Source organism: Dipodomys spectabilis, unplaced genomic scaffold (genome assembly GCF_019054845.1).
Source record: "Dipodomys spectabilis isolate Male_0828 unplaced genomic scaffold, ASM1905484v1 ptg000179l, whole genome shotgun sequence".
Lineage (NCBI taxonomy): Eukaryota > Metazoa > Chordata > Mammalia > Rodentia > Heteromyidae > Dipodomys > Dipodomys spectabilis.
In genome coordinates this window covers 7506713-7527600 of record NW_024870856.1, presented here as the reverse complement: position 1 = coordinate 7527600, position 20888 = coordinate 7506713, and the positions used below count along the sequence as shown (strand labels likewise).

The 20888-nt window shown below is 42.1% G+C and overlaps 1 protein-coding gene across 1 annotated transcript in view; it reads right to left on the bottom strand.

The window, feature by feature from the left end:
- Sema5a (semaphorin 5A) overlaps positions 1-20888 on the bottom strand; it is a 313257-nt gene that overhangs the window by 66362 nt on the left and 226007 nt on the right. Inside the window, exon 11 of the mRNA XM_042695214.1 lies at positions 7074-7281. Within this exon, the coding sequence (XP_042551148.1) occupies positions 7074-7281 (208 nt within the window). The remainder of the gene's footprint in view (positions 1-7073; positions 7282-20888) is intronic.

The following is a 20888-nucleotide window of genomic DNA, read 5'->3' as shown; positions in this document are numbered from 1 at the left end:
TCCAAATAGTCAATGTAAGTCATTGAATTTTATCAAGAAATCTAGTAAAACAGATGTTGCCAGGGATGTGGCCAAAAGAGAATGTTACTACACTGTTGGTGGGAGAGGAAACTTGTTCAGCCCCTCTGGAAAGTAGTATGGAGGTTCCTCAAAAGACTAAACATAGGCTCCCCTTTGACCCAGCAATCCCACTCCTGGACATTTAACCAAATGACAATGGGCAAGGCCATACTAAAGCTACCAGCACCACCATGATCATTGCAGCATTATTTATTATAGTTAAGATATGGAACCAACCCAGATGCCCTTCAGTAGATAAATGGATCAAGAAGATGTATTATATATACATAATGGAGTTCTAGACTTCCATCAGAAAGAATGACATCGCCTTATTTATAAGGAAATGGGAAGACCTGGAAAAAATTGTATTAAGTGAAGTAAACCAGGCCCAAAGAAAAGTAGGTTGCATGGATTTCCTCATTTGTAATAACTAGAACATGTCTATGATATTTTTAACAGGGGATCAAACAGCCCAAACGGCTAAGTGCATAGAAGCATATCAACATGAACTCCAATTGGAAACCAGAGGTTCTTATTATGTCTTGTATGCAGTTATTTCTGTATTTTTGTTTTAGTTTTCTGTACCCTTTGTGTATAAGTTTATGCGATAAATGGAAGGGAAAGGAAATCATAGGAACAGCAGGACAAAGGATGAACTAATCTAACAATGATACTCACTTGACCCTACATTGGAAATAAACTACACAACTTGTGGGAGAGGAGAGTAGGGAGGAATAGCAGGAGATAACAAGGGAGAAATGTATTCATTATCTTAGTTATGTAACTGTAACCACCTGTTCATCACCTTTACAATAAAGGTATTTAAAAAAAGTTAGAGATTGAGTCCATCATTCCCCACTGATTACACAGAAAAACATCATTTTGTGCCCCATAAATGTAAACAATCATAATTTGCCAGTATTCAATATTTTCCCATAGTGTATTAGTAACTTTATATTACTAGCTTTTTATATATTTCCCTGGCACAAAGTATCTGAATTCAGCTAACAATGTTGGTCAAAAAATACAAATGTCTAATTTGGAAAATGTATTTATTGAGAGTATGTTTTAGAGATTAATATATTTAGAGGCAGATTTTAGGTTCTAGAAGTCTATGTCTTAACTTAAATTTATTTTCACTGATGAATGAGAAACATGAAGAGAGAAGTTGTAAGCTACTGTAATCCCAGTCACTTGGAAGATGGAGGGCTGAAGGACTGGTTCCAAACCTACCTCACATGAAGTTAGCAAAAACCTCTCCCAAAACTAAAACCTACAACTTGTACTTCCTAAGATAGTATCTGTGATGTTTCCATGCAGGTACTCACCACATAACATTTAAACCAGTTTAAATCTATGTCTTCTAACATTCATCATTTTTTTAAAGTGGAAAAACTGTCAGAATAATTTTTTCTAGTTTTTTCCCCAATGGACAGCTCATTATCACAGCCAGTCTTACTGGTGAGATAGTATTTCATTGTGGCTTTGATTAATGGTGGTTAGTGACATTGAGTATTTTGTCATATGCCTGCTGGCCATTCTTTTCAGAAATGTTCACTCAGACCTGCTGCCCATTTTTAATTGGATGGTGTTATTTAACTTTCAGAGATCCATGGAGTAATCCTGGAGTAATCTTTTACAACATTAACATATATATACATATATGTACATCTATTCTTTGTGGATATCTCAAAATCTGTAGTTATATGGTTTGTTAATTTGAATAATAGGATAAAGATAAACCTATTAAAAATTTTCACTGTTTCTGGAAGGTTGGAGTCTTTTACTAATAAGTATGATACTGATGCATATTTGATTACATAAATATTCATGACATTGTCTGGTTTGCTTCTGTCACATTGTCTTTGTATCATTTTATTTGTAAAGCTATGAATATTTATATGTTAACCAAAAATTTTCATCAAACATAGGATTTTATAGGTGTTTCAATTACTCACTCAGCACATACTTACAAATACCAGCTATTTGCTAGGTGCTTAAAGTGCTAGGAATATTATGGCAAACTAATTATCGCAGAGCTCAAAGAACAAGCCATTCAGTAAGGAACATTCAATCATTAATTATGCTTCTAAATATCACCACCAGTCGCAAAGGAGAATTCTGGAGGAGCTTATATGTTAGGGAACTCATGGCAAGATGTGTGGGTCTAGACTTAAGTGATGCATAGCGGGTCATGTTTAAACCACCAACGGGACAAATATGGCAACACACTTAGTGTGTTTTTAGTGAAAACTCAACATTTCGCAGCTACCAGCCCGAGATGGTGATCAGGTGGGCACAGTCTTACGAGTCTGAAGGACTGAAGTAATGGAGGCTGCTTGATGGAACCCTTGAACTTCTGCATAGACTTGATTTTCATCCCCCTACTAGGGAGGTGGAGATCAGGACTGCAGTTTGAGGCCAGGCCAGGGAGAAAAGAGTTTGTAATACTTCATCTTGATCAAAGGCTGGGCACAGCGGCACACGTCTATCACCCAAGGCCAAAGGGAAAGCATAATAGCTAGGTGCCATGTGAGGAAGTACAAGCAGGATTGCATAACAGGCTGCCTGGGCATACAATGAGACTATTTTGAAAATAATCAAGACAAAAAGGGGCTGGCAGGGTGTCCCAGAGGTGGCACAGTGTCTGCCTAGCAAACACAAGGCCTTGAGCAGAGAGCTCAAAACTCTGATGTGGTTAAAAAAGAGATTTGAGTTTCTTTATTAATGCTGCATAATTCAAAGTATATCCCAAATATGTGCAGGAATCATATTTCCAACACCAACATCAATTCCTTTCTTTCTTTTTTTTTTCTGGTGCTGGGAATTGAACCCTGAGCCTCAAATAAGCACCATAACAACTGACCAAATCTCCAGAGCACTACCTCGGTAACTATTAACATTATGACCACAGTGGTTAGCAACAGATGTGTGCATCTGTTTATGTTGTGTGCACGTAACTCTGCCTTGTTTTCTCAAATTGCTAGTCTATCATCATAAAGACTCTGCACAGTCATTAAATGGCCCTAGATGAACCCACTGAGTAAATAAGCCCTTTAGTAAATGCAGTACAACCTTGTATTAGTTGCCATATTATTGGAAATTGAGCCAGGTACTCATGGCTCTTGCCTGTACTTGTAGGTACTCATGAGGCTGAGATCCAAAGATCTGGTTCAAAGCCAGCCCGAGCAAGAAAGTCCTTGAGACTCTTATCTTTAATTAAATACCAAAAAAGCCAAAAGTGAAACTGTGATTCAAGTGGCAGAGCAGTAGCCTTGAGCGAAAATGCTCAGAGACAGTGCCCAGGCCAGAAATCTAAGCCCTAACAAATGAACAACCCAAGAGAAATCCACAGTCTTCAAGAGACCACATAAAAGCCAATGAAGACACAAATTAGCGACATTTGCATTTGGAAAATAAGAAATTCATTTTGAAAGGAGAATACTTTGTGAAATTAGTATATGTCCAAAAGTCATGCTGGATATTTGTGTGATGCAGAACTGAATGGATGAAGTTATTGTGCTGGGGACCATGTAACATTCTTGCAATGTCCCTCTCTTCATTGTGTACTTTTTCCATTGGGCAGATGCTGGTTTTTTTGAGATTGTTTAATTAGTAAAGGTGCACTATTCACTACACCTTTGAAAACTTTGCCCTTTAAAGCAATGAATGTCCTGCAGCCATCTAATTCCAATACCAATTTTCTTAATGAGGTGTTAATTACTCTAACTAAACGATGCTATTGCAGACTAACTAGGACATGATACCAGCTCATGCCAGTGAACCCAGTCTTCTGCTAAACGTATTCCAGGCCAATTCCAAAGGTGTGCCCACTCATTTTACACACACACTAGGATTCTTCTAGCCTCTAACCTCTCCCTTCTCCCAAATTAGTCCTTATAAAAAAATGACATCAAAGGCCCAAGGATTTTCAGTTCTTTTTCTGCTATTTATATCACCATACTTTTTGATAAAATGAGTTTGGCTTCTTCTTCTCCTTCTTGCTTCTTCCTCTTCTCCTTCCTTTCTCCATACTCCTCTACCTTCTCCTCCTTAACAAGGAAGTCAATTTTCATCTCCAGTTATTAGTAATATAGCAAAGTGGGAGATGCAAAGTATCCATTTGTTAATTCAGCAAGTATTTGCTGAGGTGGTTTTGAGGTAGACCAAGAGGAACCTGCAGACATGGACTAAGCTCATCCCCTGAGTCTTTGTTCCTGCAGTGTGTGTGGAGCCTGGACTGGCATCATTTATACAGGGTATGGAACCCACTTTCTGTTCTACAGCAATTCCTCACATTCTCTCTCTGATCCAGATGGATCCTTTAGCTATAAAATGTAATTTCTATAATCTGACAGGATTATCTTATCTCCTAAATTGTAGTGAGTAACTAGGGAAAATATATGTGATGTGTGTATGTATGTGTATAAAATGTATAAAATCTTGTTATATTCAAAAACATTAGGGCATAGATTAAATCTTAATGAATTAAATACATAGCTTCACAAATTGACATTCATCTAAAGGCAAGTCATTCATGATAATGAAATAATGGAAAAGTCAGGAGACCATAACCCCTGAGCTTCATCTAGCATACCCTCCGCGTGTGTGTGTGCATGTGTGTTTGCGGGGGAGGCGTTGGTTACTGAGCTAGTGGAGCTAGCTATGGCTAGTGGAGCCACAGCTCCACTTCTGACGTTCTGGTGGTGAACGAGTCTCACAGACGGTCTGGTCTAGGTGATGTGCATCTCACCCTCCACTCCCGGATATATCTTCAGGCTCTCATACTGCTCAGCTATACTTAGAATGACTTCTGGAGGAGCCGGATGACTTACGGCACTGTGACTTGGCACCTTATGATTCAACGGCTTTCTGTGCTAGTATCTTTTCTGCTCTTACTTGGCTGTCTGTGTAAGTTAAGGTCTGTCGAAATCTAAAGACACTCACGGTTTCCATGCCTGTTAACTATTGTTAGCTTTCCTTGCCATTCATTCTGGTCATTCACTGGGATGGAGATGAGTTCTTGGAAGCAGGACTTTGTACCTGGGAGGCCTAAAATATTTTTTTTCCTTCTGCAGAGGAAGTATGCTGTGCCAGTGATCCAACTGGGACAAAGTCCTTAAAATAACCTGGAAGTGTCCAGGGGCTTCTTGTCTCTGCTCCAAGCCTTCTTCTCCTTAGAGGTAGAGAGCTTTGGACGTTATACCACCTGGAAGCCTTCCTGGTGGGTCAGGAGATTAACAACCTGATCGGCAGACATGACCGTGAGGGCCTTTACTTGCTTCCTGAAGCACTTCAATGGGAACTTGTGATCAATGTGCAGGTTGTCTCCCCTGCAGTCACAGGCTATGAGTGTATGCTGGCATGCACACCAGGCGAGAATTAAAGAAGTGTCTGCTTGGCTGCTCCATTCTCTATTTATTTTCCCCTTTAATTGACAATGGCTCACCCTGAGCCAGATGACTGTAGGTAGCCACTTCTGAATCAGAAGCAGGCTTCTAAAAATTAGTAAATATGAATTCACTTTATTCAATATATGAACAGATGTGGCCAGATACTCCTAACAAGAGATATTCAGGTGGTAAAAATTCTCATGCATATTCATTCCAGAGGCCAAGGAGACAGTGGAGATTCTCCTTAGAGTGCTTTGGAGTAATAGGATATGAAATCTACCCTGTGTCTTTTGCTCTGTGTCATAGCAAGCATAAGAAGAAACTAAGGGGAAGACGCTGTACCACAGAGTTCCATCTTGCCTGGTTCTTGCTAGCTCTGCCTCGCAGATCACCTGTAAGTGTACTCGAGCAACAACCCTGTGAAATCTGGTTCCTAGTGTGATTCCCTCACTACACCACATCACGGAGAAAATGAAAAGTCCAGCACGAGCTTCTGGGGCAGAAAGACCAGCTCTGAACCTGTCCCATGTGGCAGGGTTGAGGGACCATGGGTAGAACACTGAGATCTGACCTGATTCCACCTTATTTGGACAATGGGAATGACCTGCTGCTTCTAGTCAGCTCATGTAAACGGAAAAGAGTGATCAGGGATTTGCCAAACTGAATGGATTATCATTGTCTATAAAGTTTTAATAGTTAAAAACAGCTGTTCAATAAGAATTTGAAGGTTCAACTGATCATTCAAAGGATCATTTTTACATTGATGGACACAAGTCCATCGTGTTTAGACAAAGAATGGTCTGTGTACGGTGGGTGTTGGTGAGTAACAGAACAAAGGAGACCATTTCCGCACCAGATCCGAATGTATGGCCTGCTTGGGAGTGGAGCTGTCAAGAACTTTGATTCTGAGGTACCACTCAGAGTATCTTTACCTCCAGGGAGAACTTTTCTCAGGGATCAGAATACGGAGTAATTTCCAACATCACAATATAAAACTTACGTTTTGGTATGGTCAGCCCTTTTCATTTCCCAAGCACCTGGCCTAGATGTTTCTAGCAGACACCCATGGAAAATGATAGGGCAAGCAGAGGGTGGAGGTAGGAGAATGAACTGTGGTAGCTGGATCTCTGTGTACCTGTAGACCTTCCCTCCCCTACTCCCTTGTGATACCGTAGCTTTCAGAGTGAAGTCAACGGAGCTGGTACCCAGGAAAACAGCCGAAGGACTCTCAAGAAAGAGCAGCCACCACGTTAGCACAGATCCTCCTCAGGGACTTATTAAAAGAAGAAGAGGACACACACTTTATAGAACATTTTCTGTGTGAGATGTGTTGTCATAAACTATAAACTTGTGCCAGAGTAATAAATTAATCCTAAGACACCAAATAGTGTTATCATACCCTGGATAATTCACTTTCCTTCATAAAACTGCTGCCAGATGGTAAGTGTGGTTTCCTCTGGAAAGAGAACCGGAGGGTCAATCTCATCACAGTAAATTCTGGGATGCAGGATGTGCCTATGACGTCACACTCTTGGGGCCATGAGACGGCAGGGGATTTGCAAGCCTTCCTGGTTCTTGTGTCTGTCTTACACGCCATCCCCCGGGTACTTGTCAGCGTACCTGCGCGTGCGGTGGAACTGGCATCTCTTCAGGGGAATCTTGGCCAGGTGCTCCTGCAGCCCCACGAACAGGACGCTCTGGCTGTGGAGGATCTTCAGGCTTCTGATGGGCTCCCTCCTCCGCTCTGGGAAGAGCTCAATCTCCTCCAGCACACAGCTGCCTGTGGTCTGATTCAGGGGTGCCCGAACTTTCTTAATGGTTCCGTAATCTGTGGAGGCAACAAACACAGAGAGGTAAAGGAATGAGGTCAGTATCTTGCAATTAAAAGTGGAGTGCACTTATTTGTGGACCTGGTGGTGCACCATTCCTGCGGGAAGGAAACAATCTGAGAATGAACCATGTGGACAAATGGTCCAGGAAGCCAGCAAGGGCTCAGTGCAATTGGCATCTATGTGGGGGAATTCATGCTCGAGGCATGAATTTCTCCTCGGTACCCTGTGCTGTGATCTGCACAGACATGTAGAACAAGCACCTTCAAAACTCATCACCAAGGACCTGGGGTCATCCTGAGTTCACAAACACACCACCACCACCATGGTCCCAAGTTTGAAGTCATCACAATTCATCTTTTGTGAATGTTAAATGAATGCAGTTAAGAAGTTATCCTAAAGCCAGAAGCAAAATCACGAACCTTTGGCTTGAAGGAACTCCAATCAATCAAGCCCGAAAACTCTGGACAGAACACACATTTTTTTAAAACCTCTAAACATTCTTAGAGACTCAGGGTATTTATGATTAAAGAGCAAATGTATTACAAATGTTGCATACAAGAATTGTCCTGAATTTCCTTAAAGCTTTAAGAAATTAGTGCGAATGTGCTTAAAATACCTGAAACATCCCTAGTGAACATTTACTGACCACGAGTGACATAATATTACTTCTAACATATGTTTTGTATTACTTTAAAGGAGCCAATACTTCACTTTTGAAAAAAGGTCAATCATATACCAAACATGCTGCATACAGGGGAGATTTTCCAACGTTGGATGGCATTTCAGCCAATCCACAGGTCCAAAACAAGAAAGTGTAAGAAAATGTATGCCTTTTCTCTGTAACTTCCTTAACTTAGACTCATTGACCCAAGTTCACAATCTGGGAGAACTGAACCACCGTGATGTTGGGTCTTTGTGCCCGGGTTAGGGCAAGTGACTTCAGCACAGATGTCTCCACCACCAGACCCTGCTAGGAGGTCTGCAGGAGGCACGGGCAGATGGAGAGGCCAGCTTCCCCAGAGCAGTGACAGGAGGGCCTTCCACAGCCCTTGGGATCATCATGGTGACAGCAGGCCTGTCAGCCCAACCTGGAGGTTAGGAGCTGAAGCCAGGGGCTGCCCCTGCAGGCAGGAGGACTAGTGGGAGACCCCTGGGTGAGGTAGCATTTATTTGGGGGGGGGTGTCTTTTTATTATTGTTTTCTTCAGGTAGTTGTATAAAAGGGTTTCAATGTAACATGTCTATTTCTGTGTACAGTGCATCTTGAACAGAGTTTCCCTTTCTTCCTCCTCATCTCTTCTCACCCATCCCTGCAACTTTCTTGTTCTGTTTTCAAAGATGATCACCGAGATGTTGACTATCCTCCTGTGTTCTTCCACCATTTATCTTTTCATTCTTCATTCCCCTCCTTTCGGCCTCTACCACCTCAGTGAAGACATGGTTTTAGCTTTCTGGTCTTCACTTTCTTAACCTGTTCATTGTTCAGGGGATTACATCATGGGATCTGCCTCGTAGGAAGACCATTCTCTTCTCTGTCTGACCAGGTATATATGTATATGCTCGTGTATATACTTCCGATGTATTTTCATTTCATGTACACCTGCCTGAGGTCCCTGGGCCTGACTTACTTCATTCAATATGGTATTTTTCTGCAGCCATTTTCCAGGCAGGATCTTCCATAGCAGCAGTTGCTGCAGGTGCAGGGCTATGCAACTGGGGCCTAGCTAGAGATTCATCATGGGTACCTGTAATGCCGCTTTCTCCCCAGCCAAGCTTGGCAGGGAAAGCATGCCTTTCCTGCCCCAATGACTGAAGTGACCTCTGCATGCTTATGATTTATTTTGTCTCTGAGAAACCACCACAAAATGGCAACTGCCCCGATATCAATAGCAGATGCATTTAAAATTCTTAACCAAGGTATGAGAAAGAACTGATTTTTATAAAAGCTTAAAAAAAATGTGTCAAGTTAGCCATCATTGATCAAAAACTTTTACCACAAACAACCTCCACATCTTGTACCTGATTTCCCAGCTAATGGCTGCCAGCAAAACTAGAGGACTTAGCATTTCAGAGAAAGGTGCTTAGCGTGGGTTCTGTATTGGTCTATCCCTCAGGGTTCTGTTGTATCTCACTCATCCAGAACACCTGGTCACGTGCTGAGTCCCTTCTGATGTCCTTCAGCCTCAAGGTCAGCCCACCACGACCCTTATGTGCACTGCAGGAGCTGCTGCTTCTTTCCTCCCAGCCTTTCCTTTTCCCGCTGTGCCTCAACCCGGTTCTGGTCTCACACTCAGCGTCATGGTCTTACTCTCCCGTGGTGAGCTGCAGGGTAAGGATAAGCCCTATCTTGCTGCTGAGAGTTGGCCTTGTTCTTGAAGCCGAGCATTGTATGTGAGTAGAGAGAGCAACTTGCCCTGTCACCTCCAGCGTGCCTCCCCTCCTGCCGTGCCGGGTTGGGGACAGTGGTGCCATTACCTGCACTGCTAACATCTAAGCCCCACATCCCACCGGGCAGCCCCGTCTCAAAATCACCAGGGTTCATCCACCCACCCACTTCCACTGTCCCCTCACTTCCCTTACTTGAGTTTAGGACACCTTTCTTTCTTTTCTGGGTTTCTTAAGAACTGTGCTTACTGTGCTCATGTCAACTATGGTCACCACTGGACATACATTTGACGAGGCCATTCCCTCACTCAAACACTCTACGTGATACCACAGACAGGAACAGGTCCCACGTGGGTTACAATGGACCCAGCTCCTCTCAACTGCACCCTATGTCCACTGTTCGGATGCACCAGCCTCCTCCGGGAAGCACACAGAGCACCAAGCAGCATGACTGCCACGGCCCTGCTCATGTGGTGACAGATGGCAATGCCATCACTTCTTCCAGTGCAGAGTCCAGCCTAAAAGACTACAAAGTAGGGACTCCATTAGACTGCAGCAGGACAGACAGCACAGCTCTTTACAGTGAGTCCTCACAGATTTATTCTAGTTGACTTGTTTGGTAATTTCTATACTTGGTTGACTAAAAGCCATAAGCTCCACAGGTGTAAGGATTATTTTTCTAGTGTCTATGTGCTATCTTGGCCAGCAACCACTTAATGCCTCAAAACATTTGTTGAGTGAAAATTGCTCCAATGAAGGAGGGAGGGAGGGAAAGGAAGGGAGGAGGAAAGAGGAAAGGATAGGGGGGAGGATAGAGAGGAACAGGAATGAAGAGCAGAAGAAATGTTGGTTTGGATTGAAGGTGTCATTAATAATGATACCTTCCCCCTAATGATCTTTAGTGAGAATGATGTCTGTCAACATGAAGGTGAAATAAAATTTCTCTAAAATTGATAGATTTCAACAACAAGTGCCACAAAGTAAATGTGAATGGAGAAAATAATTATAATTGGTTTCATCTGATATAATATTGACACTGAAAATTTGCTATAAAAAATAAAACCACACACATCTTCTACACATCTCAAATTTAATAATCTAACCAAAGCCATTCACAGGGGAAATAGAAGCGAGAAGTACATTGAATCTGAATCATCCAGAGGTCAGTACAGAAAGGAAAACTGTCATTTCCTTGTCAATTGCAGCATGTGTGCATGCACGCACATGAATACACACACGTGAGCACACACACACACATCTGTCAGCAGAGGAGGAGAATGTTATACGAAGCCACTGAAATGGAACTAGCATCAGGGCACAAAGAATGACTACCACTCGAGCAAAATAATTCAGGATATTTGCATTTTTGTGGCAATCTCAACTAATAATTATGTGACAGACACAAGACTGAGTGTCATTCATTTGTAGTTTATCTTTCGACTTGAAAACTATACGCACTGATCATGTCTCCTTGTGTCTACTTCATATAAATAAGTCTCCTAAAACTGATTGTGTGTAGTATGTTGTGATTTGGAACCTAGGAATCACTGTTATTGCACAAAGGCATCATTACATATTATGGTCAATTATACAATTATGTCATTTGTGTTGAACAACAACATGTTTATGTCATACGTTGCCAGATTAAAAATGCAATGCTCATTGAAATTTGAATTCTACATAACTGTGAACAATACTTTAATATTAAATGTCCCTTTCAGATTTTCTGTGATATTTACATTTAATTGTGCATCCTGGACTCCTGGAATTATTTTTATTTAAATATAAGTAGTAGGACTTGAACGAGCTTTTCTCAGTGTTTTTTGCTCAAAGCTGGTACTCTATCATGTGAGCCACACCTCTACTTCAGGCTTTTTGCTGATTAACTTGCCTGGGTTGGCTTTGAACCTCAATTCCCAGATCTCAGCCTCCTGAGTAGCTGGGATTATAGGTGAGAGCGACTGCACCCAAATGTTTCCCATATTTTTGTTTGCTCAGGCTAGAAAGCTATGATACCAAATCCCACTGACCTTGTCAGCAAGCAAGCAACGATTAGCAATAACGTGAACTAACATGAGTGTTCCCATGTTGAAATGTGACCTTGCATTTCAGGGAGTAGGTCCAATAAAACTTCGCTATTCTTTGTAGATGTGGGTTTATCACTGCAGAGTCCAGTAAATGAACAACTGATGTATAAGTGTTATTGAGCCCAAGCCTAATTGGACTTACCAATCAGTGTCAGTGCTTCCAATCCCATGAGATTGTGAAGCCAACAAGAGGCTTAACTAATGAAACAGCACCCTCAATTTGATTCATTTTTAAAAGGATATTTTAAGATGAGCTTCAACAGTTAACTCTACAAATTAGATCCTAAAATACCATTTTCTCTCTTTTGTAAGTTCTAATGTGTACAAAGCAATTATTAGTGGTTCTAATGATCTATTTTTGGCTTATGTTTTCTTATTTTCAATATTCAAGTGGCTAAAGTAGGTTCAAGGTTTTCAATGAGATCCTATTTTTCATCATCATCATCGTCATCATCATCATGGTTTATTTAAACAAATTGCAGACGTAAAAAGAATTCTCATTTGGTAGGCAAGTATGCCATTTACTCAAGTAAATGGCCGTTAGGAACTCCTGCCCTAGCCCTCTGTGACTGTATTTAGGTATGGGGCATTTAAAATGAGAATTAAGGCAAAATGGGGTAAATCCCATACATATAAGCCCCATATGCCTGGGGTCCTTTGTAAAAGTAAGAAACTAAGAAACAGATTGGCACGGGAAGGGGGGGCAGAGGAGGGGGGGACCATGAGGAGGTCTTGGGAGGACACATAGAAGATGGAGAAAGGCCTCTGAAGGATTAAAACCTACTGACTTTAGACTCCTGGCTCCCAGAGCCATGAGAAAAATTAAGCCTAGGAACATTCAAGAGCATGTGTAACAGCCATAATAATAAAATAGAATAAAGAAAGAAAAAAGATGGAGTTGTTAAATATCGGAGGAAAGGTCTCTGGTTACAGTGAATTTTTTTATTGGAGAATTTCTATAATTTTAGTAACTTCAGCATTTCACAGATTCATGACACCAAATCTTCTGCAGGAAGAAAAGAAGGAAGAAGATGAGTGAGGAAGGGCAATGGAGAGGGAGGGAGAGGCAAAACAGAGAACACCGTACAGTGCTGGGAACCCCTGAGGGCTCAGTGCGTTTGATATTTCGTACTTGTTTGTGTTGATACAGACTTCTGCGATCTACTAAGTCTTAACAATGACAAAACAGATGCCTAAAGAGCACCTATTTAAAAGTCATTTTGTCTTAAAGGATAACAGTTTCAACCCTGATTCCTTTGTAAACCCTGAACAAGGAAAAGAAAGATATGGAGAAATTGGTTTGTCTTAAGAAGATCATGCCAGCACACTTCTGAAACTCAGGGTAAATAAGTTTTCTCAGAGGTGCAATTCAAACTAACAGAGTAGAGGTGCCATTTGTTTTAAACATACAAAACTATTTACTTTGCAAGAAAAGCAAACATTCATACCTATAAATGAAAGGATTGGCTCAGGAAACTCCAATCTAAGGAAGATGGGAAGACCAGCAAGCACAGGACACTTAAACTTAGGATCCTCTGTTACTTCTCTAACTTTTACTTTTTTTTTTTTAATAGAAATAGCTATCAGTCAACAGGACAGAAATTAAACCTGTGACAGGACAAGTAGAAACACTGACAAAGTTCATCTGTGACAGAGCTGGAGATTCACGGCAGACAATAATTCTACTAACCCAGGAAGCTAAAATACTTTATCTCCAATTGTGCATTGAACTCAATTTGATTCTCGGCCGCTGTATCTGAGAGGCATTTTTACTGTTTATCTTATCGACCCAGTTACTGCAAAGGAAGAGAAAACCTTTTGTATTTGCATCTGCTCCCATTGCAAGCATTCCCAGTGTGGTAATGATGGAACACCCTCTCCCCCTCACTGGGCAGCTGGTCACCATAGCAACAGATCATTATATAAAGTTCATCAATTCAGCCCGCCGTTATCCCAAAGCAGCAGACATCCAGTACATTACAAAAGTTCTTTCTCCTAACTTGTAATTGAGCAAATGAATTAAATCGGTTGTGGCACTCGGAGCTCAGTATCACAGATAGCAGAGGGGAAGTCAGAAAGAAAGAACATGTCTTTACAGCCCTATGAAGGAGATTTTAATTAATTCAGTTTTCAGATTTACCTAATGGCCTGTTTTCCCCCCAAAAGCATGTTAGCCAATTTAAACACTCCTAGTCATAATTTAAGTGCACCATTCTTTAATCCCCAAGAATTCCTCTACATCACCTTTCCTCTCCACCCTTGGCATACAAATCCAGGGTCAAGCTCCAGGGCGTAAAGTGTGTCAAGTTCACTGGGATTCATTGGCTTGTGGAACAGTGCCTGATACCCAGTAGATCCTGAAGCAACAGGCATGACTCATAAGTAGCCTACAGATTGCACAGACCCACGCGAGACTCTGAGCTTGAGCACTTCAGAGGATGCATGGCCACGAACAGTTAATAACTTGTCTGTGTCTCCCTCACCCCAGGGCATGGCTCACAGCACCGGGCTCAAAGTGATCTAGATGGCACTCTCTATAAGAATGCAGCTGCATTTTCCTGCTGCTGCTTGGCCTGCAGAGGAAATGCTCTCCTCAGCCAGCTCCCTGCCTCCCTCCGCACCCCTCCCCCATACAGAAGCAAAGGAAATGATAGCTCTTTTACAGTGGCTTTGACTACCTTGCAAAACAAAACCTCAACAGCTCCTTGCAGTACATTAAATCATAAGCCAATGCTTATAGGAAATTTACCACTGGAGGTTGCTGTGAATAAGAACCATATTACATTTAAAGCAAGAGTGCAATTAATAGAGTCCTCTGGGTATCTTTTGAAAGCTCTCATCTAACCCCACAGCTTAAATCTAACTCCAATCATTCTGTGAAGGAAGCAATTCGAGTTTCTAAAAGGAAATTACGAGGACGAGATTTATTGTATCTAAATTGTGAAACAACCACCCTTGGCACCATTGGCACCATGGCTGTCCCTGTCTCTCACTTACCAGGTCGGAATAGAGAGTATAAATTACCTTCTCCTCCAGTGGGGAGCTTTGTACTGTGTCTCATCTCATTAGTTGTTGACTAAGATGGTTGACAAAAACCTATGCTAAGCACTTTCTACAACATTAATTTAAAAGAAGAATGAGAACTCGTATTCCTTAGGACAAGAAAATTCTCTTTTCATTTTTGTTCTGAGTTGCTACATTACACCCATTATGAATTACAGCCTTTTCAGCTTTGGTAGCTTGAGATTTTTGTGAGCATTCTTTTTTTTTTCTTGTGAACATCATGATTACTTCTATTCCTACGGTTTCAAAGACAACCTAAGGTCCCTATTACTGATCCAACACCTTCACAACTTCAAAGAAGGGCTTCCAAGTTCAATAAAAACTTGGGAAATCCAAAAAGAAGCCATGTCACCACTTTGGACTCAATCTATCCAACTGCCGCAATTCTGCATTCATTCCCATATTTCAGCTTCATCTTCTGAATCCCAGCTAATGGAAAGGCCTCACTCTTTCTAGGACACCTGTCAATATCTTTACCTGCATCTTTCAGATACTTTGCATCTTCTCCAAGTAAAGCCTCTTTTCCTCATCTTCTCCACCAGGCACCATTTCATCTCCCAAGCCAGCACCCACTCCTCTGCTCTAGGAAGCTTCCAAAGTCTGTGAGCTCACACCAACTTACTCTTGCTAGGCATGAAATCAGTCATCTGAACCCTGTATTTTAGGGCCAGGTAAACTGTACTTGGAATCTAAAGGGCAGGAGTGACCCATGTACTTTAATACTCATTTGAAGAGAAATCTAAGAGATCTCTTCTTACACAAGATGGTGAGGAGAAGGGAGACATTCAGTCAATAAATAAGTTCATGTCACTGATGCAGACTATAGGAGCCCTGAGTTGCTGGCTTCAAAGTTGACTTTCCAGGTCATTGGTGGGTGGAGATTTGTTACCAATCAACACTGCATGGTATTTCAACCCAGTACTGGGCAGAAGGCAACAAAATTCACAGTTTCCCTTACTGGAATTGGGGTGGTTGAGGTGGCATCCTGGTCTCAATACTAGTCGACATCTTCCAGCCATAAAAATCATTGTCAGCAGCCCTAAGAAACCCAGAACCAAGAGACAGAGAAACAGAGAGGAAGAGGACACAGACTACAGATGGGGTAGAAGAGGTTGGATATCACCCATAGGTGACAGAAACAGTCTCTTCTGCTTCTGAAGGTGGCATGTATCACAGGATATAGGGTAACATTCAAATGTGGGAGTACAGAATGGGTGAGAGGTCAGCGTTGAACTCAGCACCTTTTGTTCCTGGCCTGGTCTGTGCCCTAGGCCAGGAAGACCTTGGGGAGCCCAGGGATAGGAGCTCCTGGCTGAGAAAATTATAGGGTCCTACAGACAAGTTACCAATCCATCACCACAGCCCTGCAATTCAATAGAATACAAGACAGTTTTGTCTTCCCGCGTCCAGGCAGAAAGACATGCATGCTTCCCCAAGATGGTAAAAATTGACAGGGCTATTAATCAGTAGAGCTCCTACTGAAATCATGTTGTTGTATGTTTAACACAAAGAGCAGCAGCTCTTTATAAAGATTGCCTTTTGAAGACCCAGTTTACCAAGGAGAAGTTCAAGCCTCTTCAGCTGAAACTTTTTTTTTCTTTGAGCAAGTATTCATTGCCAAGAACAAGGTCAGGTTTTAAAATTAATTAAACGATCATATCATTAAGCACAAAAATGAAGCCCTGACTCTGATAATTAATGAAGGAGATCACTTTTAATACTAAATTTGAGGTTTATCAAAATCCTATAAATATATTTGGCTATTCATATAATTAATTACTATGTTTTTATCATTGTCACAAAATAGAGGAACTTCTCGAACTAGTCATAGAGTGTAAAATCAGCTTCTGCTTGGCATCAATAAGAATCACTTCATAGGGGGCTGGGAAAGTGGCTCAGTGGTAGAGTGCTTGCCTTGCATGCATGAGGCCCTGGGTTAAATTCCTCAGCATCACATAAGCAAAAAGAAAAACGCTGGAAGTGGCACTGTGGCTCAAGCGGTAGAGCGCTAGCCTTGAGCTGAAGAGCTGAGGGACAGTGCCCAGGCCCAGAGTTCAGGCCCCACGACCAGACCCCCGTCCCCCCCCCCCAAAAAAAAAGAATCACTTCATAGGACTTTTTACAAATCACAGACAATTCTCAAAGTTAACTTCACATGCACAGTGTTTAACTCATACTTTCTATGGATACCCTCCAATGACAGAATGAAACAGAACACGCCTTGTTGCTTTTGTGTTTGGGATGAGTAAAAAGCATGATCATGCACTGTTGAGGACTGGGCGTCGGAGAGATGGACAGTGGGACAGAAGGGTCACTGCTTTCCAATAGCCTGTCCACTTGGCATTCATGCAGCACTTCAGCGAATCAGAAAATCTAACACGGGTAAAGAAAAATGACTTTCTTCAGTTGGCTAGCTGACATCCCAATGATAATTCTAAGTATTCTCAGCCGGGTGCTGGTGGCTCACACCTGTAATCCTAGCTACTCAAGAGGCTGAGATCTGAGGATCAAGGTTCAAAGCCAGCCCTGGCAGGAAAGTCCATGAAACTCTTATCTCCAATAAACCAACAGAAAACCAGAAGTGGCGCTGTAGCTCAAATGGAAGAGTGCTAGCCTTGAGCTGAAGAGCTGAGGGACAGCGCTCAGGCCCAGAGTTCAAGCCCCACAACCAACAGCAACAACAAAATCAGCTTTAGGATTCTCTTAGTACTTTGGAGTTGCTGTAACAAAATACCATAGACTGGATAGCTTATAAGATAGCAGACATTATTTCTTATGGATGGTGGCTCAGAAGAATCTGGTGCTTGTACAGCACTATGTCCTGCTGTGATGGGAGGGTGGGAGGGCCTTTCTGCTGTCTTTTTTGTAAGTGCCCTATTCTCATTCACCGGGGTCTGTCCTCATGGTCAAATCCCCTCCCAAAAGCCCCATCTCCTCACATCAAGGATGAGATTTCCATATGTGAACTTGGATGGATCCACTGATACTGAGACTTTATCAAGTTTTGGTTAGGTAGGGTTGTCTGGGTACTTCTGTAGGAAGTTGTATTGCCAAATGTCTTGTTCTCAGTTTCTGCAAAGATAAGTGAGACAGCATGTGTTCTGAGATTGCAGCTCAAGGCTTCATTTTATTTTCACACTAAGAGAATTGTGTTGTCCTTTACTATGAACCTCCAGAGGGTGTTTTGGTAAATACAGTTCTATTTATAAGCCAAGAAAAGTCACATTTAAGTAACACAGTTGTGGATGTCTCTATCTAGTGTAAAATATTATGAACCAATAAATAATCGTATAGTTTCTTGCATCTCACTGTGGAATTGTGCTATCCCGAAACAATGAAATGAAAAGAAGCTCTGATGCTGACACCTATGTAAGTGATACACGTTGTTTTCTCCACATCCGAGGCAGGCTTGGTGCTAGACTTGAGTGCTGTCAATAGCGGCAGCTGCAAGCTTAGCAGCTTAGCAGACATCCCGGTGGAAGGAAATGCATCAGGCAGTCACTGGCAGCAGATTTGACAGCAAAATGTGGAGATGCTATTTGTCCCTGGTGGCAGGGAAGTGCATTAGCAGTTACACCTTCCTTCCTCCCTACTCCTCAACACTCTCTCCCCAGCTCTATCAACTCAGGCATCCCCTATCCCCTACTCCTCTGTGAAAGATGACTTGAAAAGAAGTAATGAGATTTTTTTTTTCCTCCACTCATTCTGTTAAGTAAAAATTTCTGGAGGGAAGCCCATCCATAACACCTTCCTTAGCAATATCTCTTCATGCATTTCTCCTTTTTAGTCTCTCTGAGGACCCTACTCTTGTCTGCTTCAGAATTCAATTATGTCAAGTCAAGCCTTAAATATGCTTGTAATGGCTGGTCATCATTGCCACTCAGGGGCGATATGCATATGAGCTAATAAAGATGACACGATGTGCTTAAACCTGAAAACAGCACACATTCCAAATCAAGGCATAAAGGATTCCACAGGAAATTTGGGAGATATGGCTGGATAGGTTCCACTTTGCCTTGCGCCAAGGAAGAATCCAAGGAGCCTATTGGGAAGTCCTTGTTACCATGTCCTATGTAGTACATTGAACCATTATAGAAAGATTTATGCTGCAAACAACACCCCATTCAAAGGGTGACCAGGATGTGTCTTCTCTTGACCTGAAATATGAAATCAGACTCCTTTTGATTGGTCGTGAGGTTACTGCATGTCTGATCCAGGGGGCGCTCCCGCTGACATCTCTTTATTTAGGGGACCACTGTGAGAAATGGAGGATTCCTCTGAGAGACAATCAACCTCTGGGGTTTATGTCAACCTGCATGAATCCACTGGATGAGTTTGGTAATCCCTTTGGGAGGAGAGTGAACAGAACCTTCACTTCCAACTGCTGTTGGACACTAAGGGAATGTGTAATTGCTATCAACTGGCCCACTTGGTCTCTAAACTGTTGAATCAGCAAACCAAATTCTTAGTACCATGAAATGAGGAATAATTTGATTCTCTTATGATGTGGGAACAAATTGAATCTTCACTGAAGAAAAACTGGTTATTTGCTCTCAGATAACCACAGGGTGTATGTAGTCTCTCACCTCTTGAAAGGGAGGCTGTTAGCAACATAATTCTTTCAGCAGTGATTTAAGGTACCATAGAAAACACAGAGTGCCTTCGGATCTAGGGAACTAGTGTTCTGTCAGACCGTCAGATGCTTCTCCAGAAAGTGAATAGGAGCTGGGTGCCGGTGGCTCATGCCTGTAATCCTAGCTACTCAGGAGGCTGAGATCTGAGGATCACGGTCCAAAGCCAGCCGGAGCAGGAAAGTTCGTGAAACTCTTATCTCCAATAAACCACCAGAAAACTGAAAGCGGCACTGTAGCTCAAGTGGTAGAGCGCTTGCCTTGAGCTGAAGAACACAAGGACAGCACCCAAACCCAGAGTTCAAGCCCCACGACCGACAAAAAAAGAAAAAGAAAAAGGAAAAGGAAAAAAAGAAAGTGAATCAGGAAATGCACATCAGACACTCCTATCCTCAGAATGTGCCTCTTCACTTAGTACCCAGAGATTCCCTCACACCAAAAGAACCTAGTTCACATTGAGCAGAATGATGAAGTAATCATTCTAAAGAAGAACTGGCTTCCCAGGGCTGGGTTTTAACGTGAGTGGACTGTTCCAATGATGAGAAAATAAACCACATATGTGAAGTTGGATACTGCAATTGTTAATGTCTACTCAGTGAGGATGATTAATTTGTTTGTTTATTGTTTATTTATTTAACTCTATTTTATACAAATATGCCATTTTGTAAGAATGAGAAGAGCAGGAAAGTTACAAATGGTTCCTGTGTCCTTGGAACCTCTCTAATTTGGAGAAGTGAGTTCAGAGTGCACATTACACAAAGTGAAGTCTGAGAAGAAGGACAAGATGGGTCACTGGAGTCAGTGAGTCATTTGAAATTTTCTCCTAATTGCAGCTGTAAGGCAAAAAGTCAGGGCTCGTGACAAGCAACTATACTGCACTTTCCCTGAAGTTCCCAGGCAGGAATGCTATGTTCCTGACCTACTTCTCAGTGTTGGCAGGGCTTCTCCGTGGAGGAAGGATCCTTGAATCCTTATGGATTTTCTGAAAAGTGGTGCCCTGACTTTTGTCTTCACTGATAGTTGAGGTGTTTGTCTCTGCACAGTGAATAGGAACAATGGTATGGAGACCTCGGGTTTCTCTTCAGTCTCCAGCCCCTCTGTGAGCATCCATGGGTATGGACTGCCCCGGGGGAAGCCAAGCTGGGCCTTCCTCTAGGTGGGCTCCTGAAAGTATCCCTCTGGCTTGCAAGTCATGAAGAGTTCTGTGGATTTTTGTTAACTCATTCTAACAGCACAAGAACTCTGTGAGAAACTTAACACTGTTCATGAGGAAAACAAATCTCACAGGTCACAGGTCACACATTGTATTTGATTCTCCAGCAAGTGGGAAATTTCTGGTGCCTGTTTCTAAGCACTATGATTTTTTTCCTCTAAGCACTAATTTTTGTAACTGTTAGTTTAGTTCCAGTTGTGGAATACATAAACATAGCAGTAGAAC